The sequence below is a fragment of the Molossus molossus genome, unplaced genomic scaffold, assembly GCF_014108415.1.
Source record: "Molossus molossus isolate mMolMol1 unplaced genomic scaffold, mMolMol1.p scaffold_m16_p_18, whole genome shotgun sequence".
Classification (NCBI taxonomy): Eukaryota; Metazoa; Chordata; class Mammalia; order Chiroptera; family Molossidae; genus Molossus; species Molossus molossus.
This window is the reverse complement of record NW_023425353.1, coordinates 38,303,053-38,330,267: the sequence shown is the minus strand read 5'-3', so window position 1 is coordinate 38,330,267 and position 27,215 is coordinate 38,303,053. Positions and strand designations below refer to the sequence as shown.

The window sequence follows — 27,215 nt, the reverse complement described above, 5'->3', positions numbered from 1 at the left end:
GTTTGGAACCATGAATAAAGCTAGAACCCTATTCTCTCTGAAATAGCCTTCTTCTCTTTGGTCCAATTAACTGTCTAATCTGAAACATCATCCTCTCTGGATGCCACAGCAGAATTGGGTGTAAGGGAACTCCATGGGATAGAGTTAATGTCTTGTTCATCATTTTTTTTTTTTTTTTGCCCCCAGTGCTAACATAGAAACCACAAAATACAACACAACCAACAACCCCCCTGCCAAACTAATTTCTGTTGAAGGGGGAGTTCAGCTAGCCCAGGGTTTTTAAAGATGGACAGAATGGCCTCTCTGCAGAAAGCCCACTTTCTGGTGACCTTGAGGCTTTACTGATTTGGATGCTTTCACAGTGGAGGAGAAACCGGGACAGGGACACTTTCCCTAAGATGATTGTCTCATCACCTAACATCCTCCACATTTCCCCAGCCAGCATTGTGTTAGAATGGCTAAATATTTCCTGAAAGGTGGCATGAGGGATTTATTTTTAATGTAGTAAGGCTCTGGAGAAGAGACCTACTTGGAAATCTGGGTCAGGAACTATGTCAGAAGATGGAGGTGTGCTACTGTAGGTTTGAAGATGGAAAACCAAAGAGAAGTTTGGTGTCTGTGATGTTACTGGAGATTCCTGATTTTACCTGGTACTCACTTCTTGAAGATGTGCTGAGGTCACTTTTTTCTTTGTTTTCATTTTTATTGATTTTTTTTTCTTTATTGACTTTGGAGAGAGAGAAAGTGAGAAGGAGAGAGAGATAGAAACATTGATGAGAGAACATCGATTGGCCACCTCCTGCATGCCCCCCGTTGGGGATTGGGCCCACAAGCTGGGCATGTACTCTGATTAGGAATTGAACCAGTGACCTCTTGGTGCATGGGTCAACACTCAATCACTGAGCCACACCAGCCAGGCGAAGTCACTTTTTTCTAGGAGACCCCACCCCTGGCAGGTATAGTCAACTCCTGCTGTATTGGCAATAGCTATATTGGAGGAGGCCCCTACTCCACCCCTGAATTACAACCCAAAGGACTCCTCATGGTCATGAGGGCCCATAACACCAATAAGGAAGCAGACAGGTGCCTCAGAATCTAGGACAAAGGTCATGTGACAGAGACCAGCAATAGTGGCTGCCAAGGAGTCATTACTTGTGCCAGCATTTTTGCAAGAAGAGTTTGAAATCCACCCTGAGACCCTGCCAGATAAAGGACAGACTTGTAGGGAAGGGAGCTGATGTGTCAGAAAGTATTAAGGGCTTAAGGAAAGATGAAGGTTTCATTGTCTGTATCTTCCCCACAGTCCTACCTCTGGCTGGGACCCTGAGAAACACCTGCTCTATGTACTCTACTGTGGTTCTGGAAGCTAGAGGGTGTAGAAAATGTCCTGACGGAGCAGAGAGTAGCAGGAGCTCAGCCATGTATTTGAACACAACTGCCGTCTAATCTTAACCAGGTCACTTAATTGTCTTGGGCATTATGAAACTGAAAAATGAGAATGACCTACCCCTTCTATAGAAATGGTGTGGGACATCTGAGACAATAGATGGAGAGCTATTTTGAACTTTTTAGAAGAAAGATTTTATATATGTTGCCTATATTACTAGTCATCTTGTTATTTCTTGGATTTGATTTTTATATACTTCAAAGGAAAGGATATTAACCAAGTATATGATAAGACTTTCTTACTGGAACTATTTTTGCTTACTATAACCACAAAGTCAATAGAATATACTTTGAAAAAATTCGCCAAATATTTTGATAGCTGGTCTGTTGCATAGCATTTATTATTCCATCACCATGGCACCAGCCAATTCTTATAACTGCTTTCTAACATAGTGTTTGCCTTTTTCTTAAAGTATATAGTACTGAATAATATATCCACACATACACAAGAGGGCTGTTAATGTATTATTATCTGTAACTCATCTTCCATTGTCCTGTCTAGAAATCTTCAAGTAAGTTTCTTTTTCATGTATTACTTATTCCAAGTGTCTAGTACCTGGTTTCCTGGTAGGCTCCCTAGATCACCATTCCAAAAACATAAACCCTTAGACTGTCAATTCCCTAGGTACTTGTAACTGAAAGAGATTCAGTACCCTCTCCTTGGATATAGAATCAACAGCTTTAGGGACCAAGTGAATCAACTTATGATGCTTTTAACTGTAAGTAACAGAAGCAGCTTAAACAATAAGGAAAATCTATTATCACCTAAAAAGAACTGTCCATGGAGGTTGGTTAACTCTGATGGCTCAGTGATACCCTCAGGGGTTCAGATACTCTTTATCTCTTCTGTTAGCATGGTTGGTTTTGTGGTAAGGCAGTTCTCTCTTGGTTACCAAGATGGCTGCAGCACTACTACCTGTCACCCTTCATACAACAGGAACTGGGGCCAGAGGAGCTAAAAGGGGCATATGTCACCTTCCTTTTTGGTCTTTTATAAGAACAGGGGAATATTTCCTACAAGCTTCCGGCAGATTTCTCTTGTGTTTTATTGGTGTTTTTAATTTTTTTTTTTAATTTAGAAAAAGCAAAAGATGAGTATTATTTTAGTGCAATGCCAGACTTAACTTGAATAGTTTTGTCCAGAAGAGATGCAAATAATTTCTTTTCAGTGGAACACATAACTCTAGGGATGTGGTTAATGGCCTTGTTGGGCATTGACCAGTTTTGTATCTAACCCAGCAATCATATCCACCAATATATACCCTAGCTTGTCAAAGATTCTTTACTAATTTCCTCCTTAGTAAGTTGAATAGAATACTTGACATGTGTTCATTTTATATTTTCCTATTTGTAATTTTACCTTTTGGAAAATTATACTTTAACATTGGCCAGAATCTTGTCATACTACATACCTAACTAGTCACCCCAAAAGGAAAAGAGGGTACCTCAATTTATTTTCTATACTGTCCTCCACATTCATTCCCACTTCCCCCACTCCCTTACTTACCAGAGCTGAGGAGGGCCCAGCCTCCCCAGGGCTCATGGGATGCTGATGGCGAGGGAGAACATCAGAAGAATGGTCATTAAATAGGCACTCGACAGTTCCGGCTCCACCAAGGGACCCTCAAGACAGGGCATAGAGGATGCTGAGTTTTATTTAACCCTCTTTTGTTAAATATAATTGTTTCCAACCATTAAGTAGTCAACAACATGCTTATGTACAGCCCAACTCTAGATGCTGTGATAATGTAAGAAGGTAGGAGAGAATATTGATTAAATACAAAGTTTCTAATGTTTTTTAATTAATAAGTGAGCCCCAGAGATGATGGTATTCATCTTTGTGCCAAGGATAGTGTTTTAAAAATAACATATTTACTGAACATCTACCATGAGTAGACAGACATAGATGGGAATGCCGGTTTGTGCAGTCACAAACCTGTTTGTACTTCAGGCGGTACGACCTTGGGCAAATTGTTCAGCCTTTCTAGGTGTGGATTTCCTTCGCTCCAGAGTAGGCATCAAAATAGTAGGCTAGTGCGAGTTGTTTGTCCTAAAATGAAGTGTCCCAGACTTGTGTTGTCCACTTATATTCTTCCTTTTCTCCACTCTTGAAAGCATTCTGATTCCTCTCTAATTCCTGGAAGCCTTAAAGAGGGTAAAGATTTCCTGAATTAGAGGAAATTCCTACTATGATTGCTAATTCTTCACTTTATGTACAATTCAGATTCCATTCCCTTTTTGAGTATGTCCATTTGTCTCCTATGAAGTAAAATAGATGGGCCCTATAAATGGCTTTTCTTTGACCCTGCTCCTCAGTCATAATTTGCAGCTTTACTCTGGATGGCTGGGGTTTGATCACTGTACCAAGGCAACATTATGACACCTGTATTATCATTAATTGTTATGGTAAAAAAATTGTTTTTATTACTGGTATTTCTGGTGTTAACTAATAATAGTACAATTTTGTGGGTGTGTACAAAACAGTAATAATTTATTGGGAAAGAAATTTCCATATGACCTGGTGAATGTCTATATTTGTAACCATTTATAATTGTAATTTTTAATAATATGATGATGACTGGGTTCAGTTCTGCCATCTATTATAGTTATTTGTGTACTTTTATTTCTCCAACCTTGTTGTAAGAATTATGGGATACATAGCCTTGTCTTATAAATATGTATATATTCCTCACATTATGTAGTACAGAACAGCATGTACTTGACACTTATTTATTATTTTTTTAGATTAATGAATGAGTTATAAAAGATGGTATTCATCTTTGTGCCAAGGATAGTGTTTCTAAACTGAACATACATTTATTGAGCCTCTCCAATGAGAAAAGAACTGTGTGGGTGAGGAAAAGATGATCCAGACAGACCTGAGTGTTTGATGAGGCTGCTGGAGGCATTGGTGGGCCAGATGTATAGGAATTTAGACTTTTCCTGAAGCAGTGCAGAGGTATGGCAGGTTTTAAAGTTAGGGGTTCAAGAGAAGATTTTCATTTTATAAAGCAGTATCTCTGTTCTAGCTTAAGTCTCAGGAATACTGTTCCCAGACTGGGGTCTTTTATTTGGGCCTGATGATTAGATATACCATAGTAATTGATAGCTATTGTAATCATGAGTTGTTAACAATATGTTTTGTTTGTGAAGTTAGGGAATTATGTAGTCCATTTAGAAAATGTCAGTCAAAAATAGTTTGAAAATTTTAGGCACATGTCAACCCACTGATTCAATCAAGTTCAACCTACCAGTTTTGTTCAGTGTTTCCAGTGTACAGGGGATAGTACAAGCAAGTAAGATATGGACCTTGTAGAGCTTACAGGTTAGCAAGAATGATTGGTCAACTGAAGAATACGGTGTCGAAAGAAAAACAGAAGTGAGAAAGCATGTCCAACTTGCTGATGGTAGTAGGAACAGCTGTTAGGAATTAAGAGAGAGTCATAGAGGGGATCCTTTTTCAAGCTTGAGCCTCTAGAAAACAGAGCCTCTAGGAAATGCCGATACCTTCCTAGGGAGCTATAGACCCAGGGTGGTAAGAGTGAGGATAATCTGAAGCCCAGGCAAGGATGTGAAGCAAAGTGAAGTGGTGTGTTATTGTACTGGCCATCAATTTACAAAGAGCTGGGGAGAGACATAGTAGGTTGCTTGGCAGGGATATTTGCCTGGCTTATAGGTACTTGGGCAGCATGGGTAGGAGAGAGAAAGGAAGGGAAGTCTATCTGCTTATCTATTTTCTCCTCTTGTCTCTCCCTGGTTCACCCCAAGGGAGTTAACTCCCTTGCACGTTCATCTAGTGCCTTACAGAGCCCCTTGGAATGCTAGATTCCATGTCCTGTGGTATGGTGTTTGAGCCTAGTCCAGATGTGGCAGGAGCCAGAGGGCAGGCATTCCCAGGCAAGACTGATTGATCTCTCGTACCAGGGGTGAGCATTATCGTTGGAAGGAAAGAAATAGGTGACTCCAAGGAGGTAGATGAGGTTTATATCAGTAGAATCCTGAAGGACAGATAGGATTTTGAGAGGCAGGGATGATAGAGGATGACAGAGGAAGGCATTTTAGTATGAGCAATGATACAGAGGAAGAAACATGTATGCTGAATTTAAGATAAAGCAAGTACTATATTGGTTACAATAGAGATGTAACAATTTCTTGGCCCAGGTTTTTTTTGGCTATACTATATAACTGTTTATTCCATAGTTAGATTGTTCATATGAATAAATTAACCAATTGGAAAAAACCCTCCGTCAGGCCATTTCTTATAGATGTATAAATAGGTGGAGGAGGAGCCTGAATACTGAGGACTTGAAATGCTACGCTGTCCTTGATTTAACCAACAACAGGTGTTAGGAGGGAGTGAGGTGTGGAACAGTAAGGAGGAAGAACAATGCAGTTTAAACCACTCCCAATAGTTCAGTTTTGTTTCTCTTGAGGTAATCTGTATAATTCAGCTGTTCTGTTCATCATTCATCTTTGCTTGATAGCCTCACATAGACTTTTCCCCCAGATAAATTGGTGGTAACAATAACAATAGCAAGGTGAGCAATAACAATAACCATCACAATCATGGCTCATTTACACATCTGCTCCAGGGTCTCTTTCTCTAAGGACTTTTCTGACCATTGATCTAAACTAGCATTTCTACCCTGATTAGTCTCTAGCCCCTACCTCTACTTTATTGATTTAATAATTTTAATTTATAGTTGACATTATATTATACATCTGTTTATTTAGTTGTTTCCTCCCTATTTACCTTACCAAAGCAAAGGTTAATGAACACAGAGAATTTGTCTGTCTGATCTATCATGGCCAGTGCCTGGTAGTGTTCTATGTACCATATTGGTTTCTAATTTAACTTCATTGAGGCCAGAGAATGTGTGGACAGTATGCTGCTGATTCTTCGTAATCTTTTGAGACGTGCCTTATGGATTAGTTCATTGACAGTTTTTGAAAATATTTTGTATGTGCCTGAAAGAACATGCGTTTTTTATTATTTTGATGTAATATTCAATTTGTGTGGATTAGCTCAAGCTAATTGTTTTTCAGGTCTATAATTGTATTGCTAAAACCCATATCCTTATTAATTTTTTGTCTACTGAATCTATTAGTTACTGAAGGAGCTATGTTACATTTCCCACTGTGATTGTGGATTTGTCAATTTCTCCATAAATTTCTATTAATTTTAATTTTTCACTATATATTTAAGCCTGTCATAAGTTGCATATAAGTACAGAATTTTAAAATCTTCCCAACGACTTCTTAATTTATTTTGTAGTGATACTCTTTATCTTTAATTTACTAATATTGATTCATTTGCTTAGAACATCTTTTCTAACTTCTTGCTTTAAATCTGCCCATGTCCTTATGTTTTAAGTGTATTCTTTATAACAGTCTTTAAAAAAGTATGCCAGTCCTATATCTCTGTTTTAATAGATGAATTTAGTATGTTGTGATTAACAAAATATGTAATGTATTTTTGCTATTTTATTTTATTACACTTCTTTTTCTCCTTTTCCTATGTTCTTTATTTTGGTCAGGTTTTGTTATTCCCCTTTTCTTCTATTAGTTTAAAAATTATACCTTTTATTCCTATTGTTTTAGTGTTTACCCTTCAATTATTAAATGCATAATTGAATAAATGAAGTTTGGAGTTAATCACTATATCTGCCTTTTTTTTTTTAAATTACAAAGCCTTTAACTCCAGTTACATTTATCCTTCCTTTTATATTATTGTTATTCAGAATCACAGTTCTACTTTCTCTCAATACTCCACAAATTAGCGATTACCATTACCATTGTTATTCTTTTTAAACTGACACTTGTTTAGATTTCCTTACATTTATCAATCTCTTGGTTCACCATATCTTTTTGCACCACAGGTCTTCCTTCTGTGGCCATTTTCATTCTTCCTAAAATAAATCCTTATGTTATGTGAATGGAAAACATTATTAGTTTTTGTTTGTTTGCTTGAAAATTTTTTCACTCATACTTTTATAATAATTTAGCTATGCTTTTAGCTAAATATTTTATATTATCTTTATTTATTAGGCATAAAATTCCAGGTATACAGATATTTTGTCTAATGCTTTGAAAATATTATCCCCCTGACTTTTGTGTTCTGTTACTGATGTTGAAAAATGACTTTTTGTATAATTGTCCTTTTAATTAAAGTAATCTATTGTCTTTTAGCTAGTTCTCAATATCTTCTCTTTGTTGTTGTTGTTTTCTACTATTAGAAGGCTTTGTCCAGTTGTGGATTTCTTTCTTTTCTTGATATGCTGCTTGAGTTTTGTTTGGGTTCTGAACTTGTGAATTCACATCTTTTCAAATTCTGAAAATTCCCATCAGTTTCTCTTTGGATTCTGTCTCTTCTCTAATCTCTTCTGCCATTTCATAGTGTCTATTAGATGTATTTTGGGCTTTCACAATCTCTTTTCCACTTCTATGAACCTCTTCTACAAATCTATTTACACATATGTTAGAACTTTTCAACCACATTTCAGATATCTCTTATACTCTTTTGTGTTTCTCACCCTTTGTGTGTATGTCTTAGTCTGGATATTTTTCACAAACCATTATTCCATTTTCTGAATCTTCTCTCTGACTGTGTCTAATCTACTTTCAAATGCATCTACTGAATTCTTAATTTTAGTAATTATACTTTTTTCAGTTCCAGAATTTCCATTCAATTATTTTGAAAATGTGTTTAGAATCTAGTTATATGGTGAAATTTTCCACTGTGTCACTTACTTTCTTCAACATATTAATAATAGTTACTTTGAAGTCTTTGTTTAATAATTCCAATAGGTGGAACACATATGGATTTGTTTCTATGTATTTTTTTTCTTTTGGCTTTGGGTCATCTGGTCTTGTCTCTTCGCATGCCTGGTAGTTTTTGAGTGAATGTTGGACAATATATGTGAAATAATATAGAGATGTTGGATGATATTATCTTCCTCTGGAGAGGATTTAATTTTTTCTGGCTAGTAGTAACAGTAGGGACAGGTCACCTTAATCCAATCAGAGACTGAGATAGCTTAAAGCTGGTTTTATACTTTGTGAGAGCTAGTCTATTTTCAGTTTACGTTTATTTCTACTAAGTAGAACTTTAGGGTTTCCAGCTAAAGTCTTTGGTTATTTTCCAAGACCCTGCCTCATCTTTGTGACTATACTGAAAACTTCACTTAGTTTTGTAACCAATTAGTATCTGTTTTCTCCTTCATGTCTGGCCTCTGCACAGTTTAAGATTCAGCAAGTGCCTCAAAGGTAAAATCCATGCAGAATGTCATACTCACTTCTTTTTTGTTCTCTTTTCTCTGGAAAATTTGTCCTTCAAGTTCTCGCTACCTTTTTAGCCCTGAATTATGATTTTTGTCTTCCAAACCCAGTGAAACTGCTGCACACTCTAGGCCACAGCATTCTGCTTATGCCAAATGACCTGAGAGAAAAACACAATGCATTTCCCTTCAGTGCGTTTTCCTTCTCTCCAGCATCTGTCTTCTCAAGTGCTGACTCTCTTCGTTTGCCATAGCTGATTTCTGATATCTTCAAAGCTGTTTTTTAGAAAACATTTTTATCCAGATTTTACATTGTTTAAATTTTTTAGTGTTTTCTCTACAGCTGTGGAAAGTGGGAGATTTAATGTGATATAAACTTACTTCATCATAATTGGAAGCTGAGATTTTATACTTGAGTTTTTAATTTCAATCATCACATTTTTCTCCTAGAAATTCTATTTGTTTATCTCTCAAATTAGCATCATTTTGGGGGATGGGGATAGTATCCTGTTTTTATTTTATGTTTCCCATTCCCTTCCTTCCTTCCTTCCTCCCTCCCTCCCTCCCTCCCTCCCTCCCTCCCTCCCTTCCTTCCTTCCTTCCTTCCTTCCTTCCTTCCTTCCTTCCTTCCTTCCTTTTTCTTTTTTTGGTTAATCCTCACCCAATGATATTTTACCATTGATTTTAAGATAAAGTAGGAGGGAGGGAGAGAGAGAGAGAAACATCAGTGTGAGAGACACACACCAATTGGTTGCCTCCTGCATGACCCAAACTGGAGGCCAGGATCAAACCTGCAACCCAGGCATGTGTCCTTGATTGGGAATCAAACCCAGACCTTTTGGTCTGCAAGCTGATGCTCTAACTGCTGAGCCAAAATGGCCAGGACCCTTCTTTATGATTTTAATAATTTAAAATATACTTATTTTATAGTTTGAATCCTATTGTGTTATCTGAAATTCTCAAGGGTATCATTTCACTATTTGTTATCTGTTGACTTTTAGTTTGTATTTGCTTCTGCCAGACACCCCAAGAGGGCATTAACAGCAGAGGACCAATTTTTATGTTAATTTCTTGGCTTTAGAGTTTCTGAGGCCATATAGCTATTATTTATCTGAATCCCAAATGTGTGCAGTGACATGTGGTTACAAACTATAAAAGGAGATATTTTTTCCTTCACTCAGAGTTCAGATCTATACAGACAAACTTTCTTTTTAAAAAATATTCTAGTTTTATTCATTATAGTTTACATTCAATATTATTTTGTATTAGTTTCATGTGTACAGGATAGTGGTTAGACAATCATATACTGTACAAAGTGTTCCCTGATATTTCCAGTATCCAATTGATACCATACATAGTTATTACAATATTATTGACTATATTTCCTATGCTGTACTTGACATTCCCATGACTGTTTTGTCAGATAAGCTTTCTTGTCATTTTGTTTACTTGTGAATGAATGCCTCTTAGATTTCCTTTCACTTAAGGTATGGACCACAGATAGGGTTCTGACTTTTGTATATATATTAGTTCCAAATTTTCACATTACATTACGTAGGCTTAATGTCTTGGCTCCTGTTTCTGTGAAACCATTAAAGCCAGCTACTGAGACTAGCACAAACTCCTGGGGCAGCTGAGACATCAGCACCTACTATCCACTCTGACTTTCAGTTTTCTTTTTGTATAATCTTCAGGGATTTGACTCGTTTTCTTTTGGGCTCATCTGTGCACATGTGAAGATATTTGTATACGTACTTTAACATTTTTAGGTGTTTTTCAGCAAAGATTTTCAAGTTGTTCAGTTTACCACAATTCCGGAAATAAGTCTTAATTGACATAATTTTATTGCTGGCTTATAGTAAGACTTAATAAATGTTAGCTGTTATTAAATTTTATCATCAACATTATTATTTCCATAAATCTACAAAACCTGAACATTTGGATTATAATATATATAATAGATTATATATGTAACATATATCTATATCTCTATAAAATATAGTATGTGATAGATTATAGATGGATTATAATAATAGATTATAAAGTTTTGTGATAATTGGTCTAAAACTGAGTGTATGGTTTCTGGATATATGTAGATCATGCTACAAACACACAGTAACATCTGGCCTATTGAAGTAGTTGAAACCATCTCACTTTTTTCTCAATTACATGTTCTCCTGACTGTAAGCCCATTAAAAAAACCCAAAAAACTATTTCCTTAGGGAAACAAGAAAATGTTGTGGCTTTGTAGCTTTTAAACATTTAAATATATATCTATGGGAATGTATATTTATATGTGAATTACTTCACATACACCTATATATATATATTTAATTTATTTATTGATTGTTTTAAGAGAGAGAGAGAGAGAGAGAGATTGGTTGTTCCAGTTATTTATGCATTCATTGGTTGATTCTTATATGTGCACTGACTGGGGATTGAACCTGCAACCTTTGCATATTGGGACAATGCTCTAACCAACTGAGCTAGCCAGCCAGGGCAACCCATATATATTATGTATATTAGGATTTAAACTTTTATATTTTGCATGAAATTGTATATCCCTTTTGCCTTTTTCTAGGAGGATACTTCATCGAGATTTGAAATCAAAGAATATATTCCTGAAAAATAATCTACTTAAAATTGGTAAGATTTTTTTAAAGTATGTATTCCAGAAACATGGGGGAGTATACTATTTAGATGCTATAGACATATCAAATTGAAGTATACCTAGGATTATCAAAATAATCATTGGTTTATTTAAAGTTCTCAAATCTTTGTTCTTATTTTGTTGGTGTCAAATCCAATTATTTTGTTTCTGATTATCTGATATAAATTAAGGTGTATGATATTTGCTACATACTTTGTAGATTCAACTAGTATTTTTTTCATTCCTATTCCATACCAGACACTTTGCAAGTGGTTAGACTTGTTTTACTAGTTTGATTAGATACTATAGGTTTTCCCTGCTTATTTTATCACAATTAGCAGTTATCACAGGTAATTAAAATGTTGATATAATGGTTTTGTTAACCTTTACTTTACCTTGAGAACTTTCCTTCCACTCATTTTAATCTTCTGCAAGATGTTCTTAGAGAGGGAAGTTATAAAAGCATGTAACTAGTTAGGCAAGTACAGAAGATTCAAATTTTTATAGTCCTGTTCGTTCAAAGTCTCAAGTCTTTTATTTAAAAATTTTCTTTATTGTAAATGAAAAACAAACCTCCCTTCCCACCCCCATCCCACAGATGAAATTGCAAATCATTATATTCAGCTCTTTCAAAATCATTCTGTTTGTTTTATAGTCAGACTTGAAATAGCTTTTTTATTTCAAGTTGCTGGTTCTTCACAATTTTAAAAATAAAAAGTTTTGGTTTACATAATTTACTTTACTGGCTCAAAATTGTCTTTTTCCTATAAGGCTTATATTTTTAAAGCTATTCACCAGCATTGTGTAATATAAATATATCATATTTCTTTTCTTCCCTTTAAAATGGTATGAATCATTGCACATTTAAATTATCAGATTAGATACTCAGTTGTTAATTTCCAGGGCTGATCTTCATTGTTTAAAAATATTCATAAAAATTAATTATTATTATTTCAAGGGGATTTTGGAGTTTCTCGACTCCTAATGGGATCCTGTGATCTAGCCACCACTTTAACTGGAACTCCCCATTATATGAGTCCGGAGGCTCTGAAACACCAAGGCTACGACACAAAGTCAGACATCTGGTGAGTGGGTGGTGGGCTAGTCCAAATGATGTATTCATCTGCTGCCCCGAGAAAACAATGCATTTTGGTTTTAGGATCATTTACTTGCTACATCCATCCACTTGAAAATCTGAGTCATTTTGTGACCAGAGTAAAAGAAGGTCTCTTGAATTTAGAACTTGTTATATGCCATTAAATTGATTTCAAAAAGTCTTTTTATTCATAGATTAATTGGTTGGTTTGGATTTTTATTCTTGAACCCCATGGGAAAGTTCTTAATGTATAATAAACAATACATTTCTACAGGTTTCTGCTAGCCTATTAAATAAAGCATCGTAAGTCTAAACACTGTGATTTATTTTAAGGTTAACTTCTACTTCTCTGGGGAAGTACAGCTTTTCTTTATTTTTTTTTCTTTGTGTTGTTTTTAAGAATTTTTGCTAAAGATATGAGCTTTAAGGATAAACTTAAATTTAAAAATTATTTTTGCAATGATAGATGCATATTAGATTTCTCTGTTTCTCTGAGTTTCTGTACCAAAGGAATTTCTCCTTCCCCGTCATGGAACCAGTTTAAATCTCAGTGCAAAAACCAAGTGGGACATTCTATTCTATTGTAAGCAATAGGTCCTATTTGGAGAAAATTTCTTTTCCTCTGAAGAGGACTCTTACATAATTTTTGGCTTGTTAAGGGTTGAAAGGACAAACTAGCTGAGAGCTTGTTAGTTAAGTAAATAGTTATTATATGCAAGTCCACTTAAGAACTTCTGAGCTTTCAGATGAGCTCAGTGAAAGCTTGCGCCCACTTCATTCTTCTAAAGAGGATAAAACAGAAAGTCACCTCTTCTCTGATTGGGGAAAGGTATGTACAAGTGGGAGAGAACTCTGTCAAGATTAGGTCTGGCCACGGCAGATCCCCTTCCATCCTGTCTCTTCAGTTCACTTGTTACTATTCATTTCTAGGTTCTTCACTGGGTTGTTTCATTGTTAGCTTATTTCTGCCGTGGTGGTCTTTTCCAGTTCATCTACCATCTTTCCTCTATCACAACCTTCTCCCAGTCCTTCCAAAACAACAACAATAAAATACACAGTAAACACAAAGCTATGTTTAGAGGAATGCATTTCTTTACATTTTGCTTTATTGAACATCTACTATTTGCCAGTGACTGTGCTTTGGAATATAAATTCAAAGTGATAGGATTCCTGACCCTCAGGGGAAGTTTTTCTGTTATTTTTGGAGTACATTTCTTCAGACTGAGAAACCAGTCTTAGGCTTTGGATTGAATTTGAGTTACATAGCTATATCTCTCTTCACACTTAATTGTTTTTTTATTATTGTGGATATATTAAAATAGATTCAAATATATGATTTCTTCATGATGTAAGGTTACATGGTATCTTAAGAAGATGTTATATCATGTCATTTGAATTACAAATAAATTAACTTATGAAACTCATCATTTAAGCTTTTGGAATTACATATAGCAAGAAAGTTGGCTCATTTTGACATGTATCTACATGTGCTTGCCAAGTCAGATGTGTGTCTCCTAGGAAACTTGGGCACCAGAACATACTAAGAGAAGAGTGCAGCAGAGCCTTTTTGTCCCAGTTGTGTGCCGCCTTTTTAAAAACCTTCTCCTAGTATTGTGTAAGAAATTATAGAAATGTCAGGACAGTACTGCTCTAATGTTTTAGGCTTTAAAAAAATGATATCTGGCTAAGGCCAAACTTAAAAAGTCCCAAAACCTCCCAAATATTAAAATACAGAAGAATTTTAATATATTTTTTGCAAGCTTTAGGTTAATTCTCCTTATGGAGTTATTAACTATATAGCAAGTACAAGCTAAGGATTTATCATGACTTTAAATAACCACCTTATTATGAATTTAGAAGTTACTTTGGTTTTATCTGAATTAAAACAAGCTTATCTAGTAATGAAATTTCTACTGCCAAACCTAAACTGGGAAGAATAACAAGGAACTATTAATTATAGTGGCAGATACATAAATGTGATGAGTAATATTTGGGAGACACTCTTAGAAAAATTAGATTGGATGGGGTTGAGAATTCTTCTCTGAATCTCAGTATGAAGCATCTGTTTACTGTGGAATATTTTCTTAGGATTGGAAAAACTTGTGAATAATTGACAGATGTTTTGCTCCAGCACTAATAGCTGTACATATTATATTTATAATGCTTAAAGAAGAAGTGGTATAATACTAATTATATTTTCATCTGTTCATATATAAACTTATCCTCCTTCTGCAATCTGTTAAGCCTTTTGGGATTCATTTATTTATAGCAATCAAGTACAGGAAGTCTCTCTCTTAAAAATGGGTTAGGTTCCAAAGTTTATAAGCAATTATTTAGAAAGTTAGGATAATTAGGTTCTCTGAGGACAATACTTTGAACGTGGCTAATTTGTAGAAACAATTGCTGAACACTTTTTTCTCCCACAAGAAAAATATAGTATATGAGTTGGATTCCTGGGTCAGCTCTTTAAATTGATTTAAACTATGACTAGTTAGAATTTATTATTTTGGTAGAGAAACAAATAAAGGAAAATAGTACTGGAAGAATGGTACTGCAATTAAACAGAATATTTCACTATTGGTCTTGTCTAGCTTGTGAGAGGTCAACCAGATGATTCTGATCTTGTGACCCTATATTCTTTGAGTGATTTAAATGGAGAGAATGGTAGTGGGACTAGTAGGGTGTCCGAGTGTATTGTGAAGTTCTCAGGGTTTTGTGCAGAGAGCTGATATGGGGGTTGGCTGGGTAGGGGATACTGGAGGAGTATACTTCACCCCCAACATTAGAGTCAGGCTTTAGTGATCTTGGGTAGAAATGTCAGACAAGGCTTAGCTACAGGTAGAATAGAACAGAGAGGAACCGGTGTCTGCCTGGCCTACCAGGACTAAGAAAGTATCCGTACATAAGAGCATTGCCAGAGCGGGCAGGGAAAAGAGGGTAGGGAAGAGACAAGCCTATTATCTTTCTTTTTTTCCCCAGCACATTTTCCCACTCAACCATCCATGCTAGAAGACTGAGAATAAATGTAGACTTCCCTCCTCTCTCGCTTTTTAAATTCACTCAGTAACTGTGTGGTATTGATCCTACTGCTTATAAACTTTTTCAACCATTCCTGTCCTTCCACTTCCATTGCCTTAGTCCAAGCCCTTATCATTCTCCCCTGGAGTTCTTCAATATCCTTCCATTTTCTCTAGCTCCCTACATTCAATTCATCATCTACAATACAACTGGAGCAAAATTTCTCAAATAAGGAACTGTTTGACTTTTCAGCTTAAAATCAATGGTATGCCATTACCTAGACAGTCAAGCCCAAACACTTTGGCATGGAAAGTAACCCTTACATCTTCCCAGCTGTCCTCTCCTGCCACCCCCTTTCCATATGCACCAAGAATTCCAGAGAACAAGCTTATTTTCTGGTGAAGGATTTAGAAAAGGAGGAAATACAGGCCAGCAAGTAACTGGCTGCCAACAGCCCCTTCAATTGCGTCTTAGCAAAGGAAACTCTGGAGCAAGAGAGTCCATTTCCCTCATCTGTCCCTGGTCTGGGCAGTTCTTTGTGGTTTCAGAAGCAAGCTGTTGGACGGGGAGTGCCCTCCTGGGGAGTGAGCACTGGTATCTTTATTTTCACTTAGAAGCTGAAGTAGGAAAACATTTGTCAAATGCAGCAGATTTGGGTATTAATATATTTTTTAATGACAGGCACATAATGGTTAGTATAAACTGCAGGTAATATCAGTCTGGCCTGGTTAATTTATTTTTAAATTTATCTTTATTGTTCAGTGTATTACAGATGTTCTCCTTCTTACCCATGTTGATGCCCTCCTCCCCGCTCCTATCCTCCCCTGCCTTCACCACACTGTTATCTGTGTCCATTGGTTATGCATATATGCATATAAGTTTCCTACTTCCATGTCTCTGGATCTATTTTATTTGCCAGCTTATTTTGTTTATTATATTCCACAAATAAGTGAGATCATGTGAAACTTGTCATTCTCTAACTGGCTTATTTCACTTAGCATAATGCTCTCCAGGTCTCTCCATGCTGTCTCAAAGGGTAAGAGAGCTTTATTTTTTACAGCTGCATAGTATTTCATTGCATAAATGTACTACAGCTTTAAAAAAAATGTTTTTATTGATGCTTGAGAGAGAACGGTAGAAGTATCAATATGCGAGAGAAATGTCTATCAGCTGCCTCCTGCATGCCCCCTACTGGGGTCAAGCCCACAACCCAGACATGTGCCCTGACCAAGAATCAAACTGGGACTTCTCAGTCCATGGGACAATGTTCAGTCTACTAGGCACACCGGCCGGGCTGTACCACAGCTTTTTTAACCATTCATCTACTGATGGACACTTGGGCTGTTTCCAGATCTTAGCTATTGTAAACAGGGCTGCTGTGAACGTAGGGGTGCGTATATTCTTTCTGATTGGTGTTTCAGGCTTCTTAGGATATATTCCTAGAAGTAGGATCACTGGGTCAAATGGTAGTTCCATTTTTAATTTTTGAGGAAACACCATATTGTTTTCCATAGTGGCTGCACCAATCTGCATTCCCACCAGCAATGTACTACAGTCCCCTTTTCTCCACATCCTCAGCAGCACTTGTTTGTTGATTTGTTTATGGTAGCCATCCCAGCAGGTATGAGGTCATATCTCATAGTTATTTTAATTTGCATCTCTCTAATGATTAGTGACTTTGAACATTTTTTCATATGTTTCTTGGTCATTTGTATATCCTCTTTGGAGAATTGTCTATTCAGGTTCTCTGCCCATTTTTTAATTGAATTGTTTGTCTTCCTTTTGTTGAGTTGTATGAGTACTTTATATATTTTGGAAATTAACCCCTTATCTAATGTATCATTGGCAAATTTGTTTTCCCAGAAAATGGGTTTCCTTTTTATTTTGATGCTTTCTCTTTTTTAAAATTTATCTTTATTGTTGAATGTGTTACAGATGTTCCTCACTTTTCCCCTATTGACCCCCTCCTCCTCACTCCTGCCCCCCTCCTGCCTTTCCCCACACTGTTGTCTGTGTCCGTTGGCTATGCATATATACATATAAGTTCTTTGGTTTATCTTTTTCCACTCTCCACCCCTCCCCCTTCTCTTTGAGGTTTGTCAGTCTAACAACCAATTTGTACTTCTTAATCCCTTCACCCACTTCCCCAACCCCCCTCCCATACAGCAACCAACAAAATGTTCTCTGTATCTAAGAGGATGCTTCTGTTCTGCCTGTTCATTTTGTTTGTAGATTCAATTGTCGATAGATATGTATTCATTGCCATTTGTTTGTTCACATTTTTTATCTTTTTCTTCAAGAAGACCCTTCAACATTTCATATAATAATGGTTTGGTGGTTATGAACTCCTTTAGCTTTTTCTTGTCTGGGAAACTCTTTATATGGCCATCGATTCTAAATGACAGCTTTGCAGGATAAAGTAATCTTGGTTGTAGGTTCTTGCTTTTCATCACTCTGAATATTTCTTGCCACACCCTTCTGGTCTGCAAAGTTTCTTTTGAGAAATCAGCTGACAGTCTTATGGGAACTCCCTTGGAGGTAACTAACTGCTTTTTTCTTGCTGCTTTTCAGATTCTCTCTTTGTCTTGAACCTTTTGCATTTTGATGATGTGTCTTGGTGTGGGCCTCTTGGGGTTCATTTTGTTTAGGAATCTCTGTGCTTCCTGGACTTGTATGTTTTTTTGTTTAGGAATCTCTGTGCTTCCTGGACTTGTATGTCTGTTTCCTTCACCAAGTTAGGGAAGTTTTCTGCCATTATTGTTTCAAATAGGTTTTTGATTTCTTGTTCTCTCTCTTCTCCTTCTGGTACCCCCAAGAGGCGAATGTAGGTACGCTTAAAGTTGTCCCAAAGGCTTCTTGCACTGTCCTCATTTTTTTTAATTCTTTTTTTCTTTTTGCTGTTCTGATTGGGTGTTTTTTTGCTTCCTTATGTTCCAAATCGATGGTTTGCTTCTTGGCTTTACCTACTCTACTATTGAATCTGTGTAAATTGTTCTTTATTTTAGTTAGTGGCTCCTTCATTTCTGACTGTGCATCCTTCATTTTTGACTGCTCCTTTTTTTATGCTCTTGAGGCCCTCACTAAGTTCACTGAGGTTCTCACTAAGTCCATTGAGCATCCTTATAAGCAGTGTTTTGAACTTTGCATCTATTAGGTTGCTTATCTCCATTTTGCTTAGTTCTTTTCTTGGAGTTTTGTTCTGTTCTTTTATTTGGAACCTGTTTCTTTGCCTCTTCATTTTGGCTGCCTCCCTTTTGTTTTCATGTATTACTTAACAAGAGGTATGGGGCTAGCTGAGACCAGATGCTGCTTGTTTGAAGGAATTTAGGAAAACCTCAAGCAGGATCCAAGACAGGCAAATCCTATGGTAAAGCAACTGGCAATAGCTTGGGTGGGCTTGAAAGTTGGGTGGGGCGGGGCCTTAGGGAGTCACCAGGGCGGGGCTACCAGTGTGAGCCAGGTTGCTGGAGTCCCAGATATGGCGGCTGTCTGCCGCTCCAGGGAAGGACTCACCAAAGGAACAAAGGCCTCTGATAGCATGTCTGTCCAGGAGAAAGCAGCCTCTTCAGCCCTCGCTCCGATGCCAAACAACTCAGTTCTTCCCCATATGTCTCTGGTGTCTCTCAAGCTGCCTCCCCCAAGCTGGAGCCTGGGGGGTGCAAGTCCGAGTAAGTCCATGCGGTCCTTTGAGAGGAGCTGCCTGGGGCTCCAGCTGCTTCAGCTTCCCTCAGCCTCAGTTCCTGCTGGTTTTTCCAGCTAGAAGTTATGGGGACTTCTCTTCCTGGCACTGGAACCCTGAGCGGGGCACCTGGTGTGGGACAGGGACCCCTAGGTCCTCAGGGAGGACCTTCCCAGCCGAGATATCCTTTTAATTTTTTTCCACCACATGTGGGTGTGCGACCAGCCCATGGCGCCTCCACCCCTGCTAACAGTCTCGGTGTGGCTGCTGCTTTAATTTTGTAGTTGTAGGACTTCCATTCAGCTTGATTTCAGGTTGTTTTGAATGATGGTTGTTCTGTAGTTTAGTTGTAACTGATGTGGTTGTGGGAGGAAGCGATATCATGTTTACCTATTTCGCCATCTTGACCGGAAGTTCTCTAACCACTCCTGGGCTCCGGCAGAGGGAGGGCTGACTGGACTGGAATTGTGTGGGGACATTCAGGATTTGGAGGGTGCTCACTCTGAGCTGTAGCCATGCAGGACAGTGGCCATCTTGCTACTTCCGGGAACTCTGGGGAGACTGATGCTTGTTTCTTTTGCTGTGCAGAAGCCTTTTAGTTTGATATAGTCCTGTTCATTAATTTTTTCCTTTGTTTCTCTTGCCTTATGCAATGAATCAGCGAAAATTCGGCTACATGTGATGTCTGAGATTTTGCTGCCTACATTTTCTTCTAGGATTTTTATGGTTTCACAGTTACATTTAAGTCCTTCATCCATTTTGAATTTATTTTTGTATATAGTGTAAGTTGGTGGTCTAGTTTCAGTTTTTGCTTGTACCTGTCCAAGTTTCTCAACTCCATTTATTGAAGAGACTGTCTTTACTCCATTGTATACTCTTGCCACCTTTATCAAATATTAATTGCGCATAACGTCTTGGGTCAATTTCTGGATTCTCTGTTCTGTTTCATTCATCTACATGTCTGTTCTTGTGCCTGTACCAGGATGTTTTGATTACAGTGGTTTTGTAGTATAACCTGATATCTGGTTTTGTGATCCTTCCCACTTTGTTCTTCTTTTTCAAGATTGCTGTGGCTATTAGGGATCTTCTTTGGTTCCATATAAAATTTTGGAGTTTTTGTTCTAGATCTGTGAAATATGTCATTGGTATTGTAATAGGGATTACATTGAATCTATAGATTGCTTTGGGTAGTATGGGCATTTTATTTTGTTTTATTTACTTCCTCCCTCCCTCCCTCCCTCCCTCCCTCCCTCCCTCCCTCCCTTCCTTCCTTCCTTCCTTCCTTCCTTCCTTCCTTCCTTCCTTCCTTCCTCACCCAAGGATATTTTTCCATTGACTTTTGGATAGAGTGGAAGGGAGGAAGGGAGAGAGAGAGACAAATATTGATGTGAGAGAGAGACATTTATTGGTTGCCTACCACATGACCCTGACTGGGGCTGGGATGCCCTTGACTGGGAATTGAACACACAACCCTTTGATCTACAAGCCAGTGCTCCAACCCTGAGCCAAACTGGCCAGGGCAGTATGGACATTTTAATGATGTTGACTCTTCCAATTCATGAACATGGTATATGCTTCCATTTCTTTATATCTTCCTCTATTACTTTTTTCAATGTCCTGTAGTTTTCTGAGAACAGGTCTTTTACCTTCCTGATTAAGTTTATTCATAGGTATCTTGATTTTTTTGTTGCAATGGTGAAGGCGTTCTTTTTAGTTTCTCTTTCTGAGTGTTAATTATTGATATATAAAAATGCCATCAATTTCTGGATGTTAATTTTGTATTCTGTTACTTTTTTAAAATTCATTTATTAAATATAGTAGCTTTTTGGTGGAGGTTTTAAGGTTTTCTATGTACAATATCATGTCATCTGTGAATAATGACATTTTCACTTCCTTCTGTCCAATTTGAATCCCTTTTATTTTTTCTTTTTGTCTGATCTTTGTGGCTAACACTTCCAGTACTGTGTTGAATAAGTGGCAAAAGTGTCAGTCCTTGTCTTGTTTCTGTTCTTAAGGGAAATGCTTTTAGTTTTTGCCCACTGAGTATGATGTTGGTAGGTTTGTCATATATGTGACCTGGTTAATTTTTAAAAGGTCATAATATCCCCTGGCTGGTTTGGCTCACCAGTTAGAGCATTGGCCCACAGACCAAAGGGTCATGGGTTCCATTCCCAGTCAAAGGCACATACCTGGGTTGTAGGTTTGATCCTCGGCCATGGTTGGGGTTGTGTGGGAGGCAACCAATTGATGTGTCTCTCACATCGATGTTTATCTCTCTCTTCCTCCCTCACTCTCTCCCTTCCACTCTACCTAAAAAATTCAATAGAAAAAATATCCTCAGATCAGGATTAACCAAAAAAATAAATAAAATAAAAAGGTTATAATACAACTGCCACAACAGAACCAGAAATAGCTACTTTCTGTGCAGTGCTTACTCTGTGATTGACAGTCGTGTGCTAAGTGCTTTATATACTTATCTAAGTGCATATGTTACTACAAAAAATAATCATACTATATATAATTTTATAATTTGCTTTTTTACACTTAGCAAAATGAAACATTGCTCTGTATCAACAAAATATATCTACATATTATTTAAATGTTTGCATAGTATTCTATACCTGGACACAATCATTTATTCAGCCAAGACCTTAATATTTTTTTGAAAAATTTTTTTTGCTTTTATCTTTGAGCAAGTTTCTGACAGTGTATCTGGCTGTGGATTTGCTTGTATCCTACTTGGAGTTAGTTGAGCTTCTAAGATGTATAGGTTAATATGTTTCATCAAATATTGGAAGTTTTCAGCCATTATTTGAGTGTTTTTTTCTCCTTTCTTTCTAGTTCTCCCATTATGCCTATATTATTCTTCATTCTCTCTCATATTTCTCTGAAGCATTGTTCATTTTTCTCTCTCTTCTTCAGATTGCATAACTTCTGTCAATCTATCTGCAAGTTCATTTATTCTCCTGCTAGGTAAAATCTACTGTTGAGCCCCTCTGGTGAATTTTTTATTTCAGTTATATATAATTCAATATTGTACTTTTCAGAATTTCTATTTGGTGCTTTTTTATAATTTATAATTTTTTATTGATATTCTCCATTTGATGTGACTATTTTTTTTTATCATAACTTACTCTTTAAATGTGGTTTTCTTTAGTTCTTTAAAGATATTTATAATGACAGCTTAGAAGTCTGTCTGCTAAATCTGACATCTGGGCCCTCTCAGATGTCAGATTTAACAGACTGTTGCAACTCTGGACACTTATTCTCCCCATTCCCCCACCTCTCTGGGGCTTGTTGCTTGCTTGTTTATTTAATGATATACCTAGCAATTCTAGTGAAATCTATTTTCCCTGCAGTGTGAAACCTCTGGTATTGTTCCTCAGAGAGTGTAGTCTTGACATGTGGACAGTTAGCCTTTGGAGGAAAGTGGTTTTAGAAGGGCTCTCTGCCTGTCCCTTTCCTGGTCTCTCAGTTAAATTGTCTCTGTTGGTGTCATACCCAGCTGCTAGCCTCCACGTATTGCCAACTAATTGCTCTATTATTTTCAACATGCCCTGGGGCATAAATTGCTCTCTAGTCTCTTTTAATTAAGTTTGAGCCTCTTTGCGTGTGTAGTTTTTGTGGTTAGTTTTTAAGGTTTGGAGTTTGGCTTTTTTAGCAGTCTCTTCCTCTGGTAAAGCAGCTAGCTTATGGCTTAACTTATTGCACTATTAGAGCTACCAATCTCCTCTTAACTATTTGCCACCCAAATCTTCATTGTTTCTAAGAGTTTGAATTTTCTACACTCTGTTCTAAATAAAGTCAGTCCTTTTTGGGAGAGCTTCTGAACTCTCTGTTTTATGGCTTGCATCAGCCTTGGGCAAAATCTCTAAGCTACTGCTCTGGAGACAGGGACAGTGGTCCACTTTTCTTAGAATGACATTCCTGCTTATGAACAAGGTCCTAGGCAGGGGCAGTAGCCTCTGAAGTTCTTGGCTTGCCTCTTCTGGCATGGAACTTCCATTCTATGAATGAGCTGGAGCAAGAGTGATCAGTGATTAGGGCTGTAGGATTCTTTTCCTGCTGTTCCTGAGGTAGAGCTTCAATCATACCAGATGGGGCTGGGTAGAGGAAAGGAACTCTCAGTATCTTGTCTGCTATCACCTAGATTTAGCCTCTGCAATACAGAGCTGGGATGGAGAGGAGATGAGAAATGTTGGAAGCTTGTCCCTCCTGGAGAGCAGTCCTAGTCCATTACTAGTTGCTGGGGATAGAGGGAGCCCTTGTCTTCTTGGCCACACCTGTTCAGAGTGAAGTTTTTATCACACTGAGGTGGGGGAGGGGCTCAAATACCACAAACTCTTGTTTTTATCAAGATTTAGTTGATTTTCTTGAATAAGTTCTTTAAAAATTTACTGTGTGCTCTTAAGATGATTTTCAGAGACTTTAAATTGTTGGGGAGCTTTAGTAATTTTCATCACTTATAGTTATTTGTACTGGGTAGCAGGTCTGCTGAACTTCTTTTGTTGCCATTCCAGAACTGTTCTCCCAAAGGCCTTACTGTTGGAATTAGAGATTTTTATTTATTTTTTCCTGTGATAAACATTAGAAACAAAACAGACCAGAAGATGGAGATGTTGGTGAAGACTAAGAAGGAAAATAGGCAGACCTTTTATTAACTTCACACAGTCTACTACTTCTGATGCTCTGTCCATCTTAAAAGAACCTATAGAGGATGGGGAGGAGGATGTCAATGGGGTAAAAAAGGAGAAACATCTGTAACAACAACAACAACAAAAAAAAGAGCCAATGGAGACTATCAAAGATAATTAAACCAGTTGGAACACAACCATTCAATCCAAGTGTGAAAGAGTGGAGATTGTTTCCATATTCAACCTTTATGGAGTGGTTGAGGGAATAACAGTTGGCAATGGAAGGGTGTTTTGATCATTGTTTTCATTGCCAACTCATTCCCTCTATCCCAACTTTGAACACTGTCCATGTTCATTTCCCCAATTTTATGGTTTGTATGTAATCTGTGATTGTGACCCCAAGAATAGTTAAAGATGAAAAAAAAAACAAACCCACCTTTCCCTTTTATTTTCTCTTCTACTACCCTGTGATCTCCCTATTCATCTCTCTTCCCCCAGTGTTGGTCCTGTCTTCAGTTCTTCCACTGGCCAAATTCTTATAGTGTGGAGGGTATAAGACCACTACCAGGGGAGGAGATGAGATTATCTTCCTTCAAATATTGTAAAGCTCAATTGTGGAGGAAAGTAATTAGAAAGAGCTGGTATGAACAGGATGAAATTCACTCAAACTTTGTTTATAAAATTTTAATGTCCCCAAAACATGATAGTATATTTGGATGATATGGTGGAAGGAGGACTTTTACTTTTAAATATTCCTTGAAAAAATTGATTCCTCAAGACACACTAGTCACATTGCTAGTGCTCGTTGGCCACACGTAGCTACTAAAAATTGTATACAGAAATATAGAACATTTCTGTTGTTGCAGAAAATTCTTGGGCAGTCCTGAACTATTCTGCTCCAGCCCCTTGGGCTTACCCTGGGGTTTCCTGCAGTCACCCAGCTTTTGAATTGGGCAGGACTCATACAGTTTCAGCTGCTGTTCTTAGATTGGCCAACTGTGATTTTTAGTGAGGTTCTTGTGTTCTTGGGTCCTTTTATTACTTCATTGATTCCTTCTGCTTCTTCACACACAGATGCTGATACTGCACAGATCACATGGTGACTGTGTTTGTCTTTACATGCTTGTATTTTGAGGTCTGAGGGATACATTGTCACCTAAATTTATTGAAAATTTGGCCATGGTTTTTGGTATTTCTATTTAGCTGTTCTCTCTGTTTTACATGGAGATTCAAGAAAGATCCAGAAACTAAACTTCCAATGTAGCCACTATTTTTCCCAAAGTACTCAGAGTGCGCATTTTAACAAAATCCCTGCATGATTTGTAGACATATTAAAGCTTGGAAAAAACTGATAAAGGTTCTGGGACATAATAAGTCCTTAATAAATAGTTGCTATGTAATATTGCTTCTTAAGTATTTGTTCAAGCAGCCCAATGTCTTTCATTACATTAAGATAGAATTTGTGTTGATTTCAATTTCATCTAAGTAAAGACTTTTATTTAGGGCAACACACATTAAAGCAAAACCCACTATACTCATATTAATTTTCTATTACTCTCTATTTATTCAACTGCTTAAATTATGTGTACTCTTTTCTAAATGGATGTCAGGATGATCCTCGATTACATCAAATAAAAATATGTATTATTTGAAAGATCAATATAGCTTTCCCAACCAACCAGAGTCATGCCTTGCTGTGTGGTAAGCTTCTCTTTGCAGAGTCTGAGCAGATTTCAAAGGGTAAATTTCATTACCTGAAGACAAGACAAAGTTTGAGTTATATTTCTAATTCATTATCTGTGCTTCAGAAATCCTTTGGGCAGTTGTGGTCGACTTGAACAGATGGCAAGTTTACTGAGTTGAGGTGTAATATGCTTCCCATGCACCTGATCCCAGCCCTCCCTTTCGCAGCTATGTTCACTCCCTCAGGGATTTATTTGCTTACCTCACAGTTGGCTGCATTTTGGAAAAAGAAAAGAATGCAAATCATAGACTGCTAAGTAAAATGTGCCTCTCACTTATTTTTTCAACGCACCTCTTCAGCCCCTTTCCTTGCTTTCACATCGCAGGATTTAAGACGTGGGAGTCAAATGAGAGAAATCTTCAAAAAGGATGGAAGTGATGAGTTTGATGTGATATAACTATTTCCATATAGAAATGTCTGGTTGGAAATTGGAGAAAATAAAAACCATAGGTACATAGATGTATAGTCACTAGAATAAAATGATATATAGTAGGGATTTTAAAACTTCTAATAGGATAATAAAAAATCTTTCCGGGATTAGGCAGGTCCCATACCAGTTTTAGCTGCTGTTCTTAGATTGACCCACTGTGTTTTTCAGTGAGTATTTTTGGCTTTTTTGAGGTTCTTCTATTCTTGGGTCCTTTAATCGCTTCATTGATTCCTTCAGTGTCATGGTAGTTTCTGTAATCGGGTTGTCTCATATTTCAGTTACCTATATCCACTCTAGGCAAGTGCACTGGGACATAGCTTGTCTCTTTCCGTAAGTTACTGGCTGATAAATGAAGTCTTCTAACAGGTGCTCAAATGCAAGTAAATGTCACTAGATCAAAATGAAATGGGTAGATAGAAATCAGTGTGCCTTTGGTGTAGCAGAGAGGATTTCCAAAAAAGAGAATGGTCTTGTATCAAAATTAATTGATTACTGAGTTAGCCTCTAATCATTCTATATTTTGTTTAGCCAGAGAATTTCACATCTTTTTAAAAACCTTAATACAGTTGACCCTTGAACAACATGGGTTTGAACTGTGTGGGTCTCCTTATATGTGGATTTTTTATAAAATAAATATTTTATCTTTATGATTGTATTAATTACATTTTCTTTTTTCTAGCTTACTTTATTGTAAGAATACAGTACATAATGCATATAACATATACAATGTGTTAATCAACTATTTGTATTATCAGTAAATGTTCCAGTCAGTAGTAGGCTATTAGTAGTAGTTAAGCTATGGGGGAGTCAAAGTTATACACAGATTTTTGACTGCATATGATCCTAACCCCTGAGTTGTTCCAGGGTCAACTGTATACTCATCAGCTATGGCTCAGGTACAGTTATGTCTCCATAAAACCTATGGCTCAGGTACAGTTATGTCTCCATAAAACTTTGTGATTAACTCCCAAAGGGTTTGACTTTGTGATTAACTCACTGTGCTTAATAGACCACTAACCAACCCCTTTCCCTGCCAAGCAACAGAAAAACAGAAGCCAAATTTGCCTGCCTGCCTTTGCTTTTGCCACAGTAGGTCTCATTGTTTGTGCGCCCTATATTTGCCGGGTATGATGTCCTGCATGGCTTGTCTCAGGCCCCAGGTATCCTTGAAGGTGGATTATAGTTCTAGATAGGACCTGAAGTAAGCTTGGGAAGTCAGCCCCTGCCTGAAAGGCTGCATC

General features: G+C 37.2%; 1 protein-coding gene across 1 annotated transcript in view; it reads left to right on the top strand.

Moving 5' to 3' along the window:
* Nucleotides 1-27,215, top strand: part of NEK11 (NIMA related kinase 11) — a 223,150-nt gene that overhangs the window by 68,606 nt on the left and 127,329 nt on the right. Inside the window, 2 exon segments of the mRNA XM_036266721.1 lie at nucleotides 11,305-11,369; nucleotides 12,332-12,458. Of these exon segments, the coding sequence (XP_036122614.1) occupies nucleotides 11,305-11,369; nucleotides 12,332-12,458 (192 nt within the window).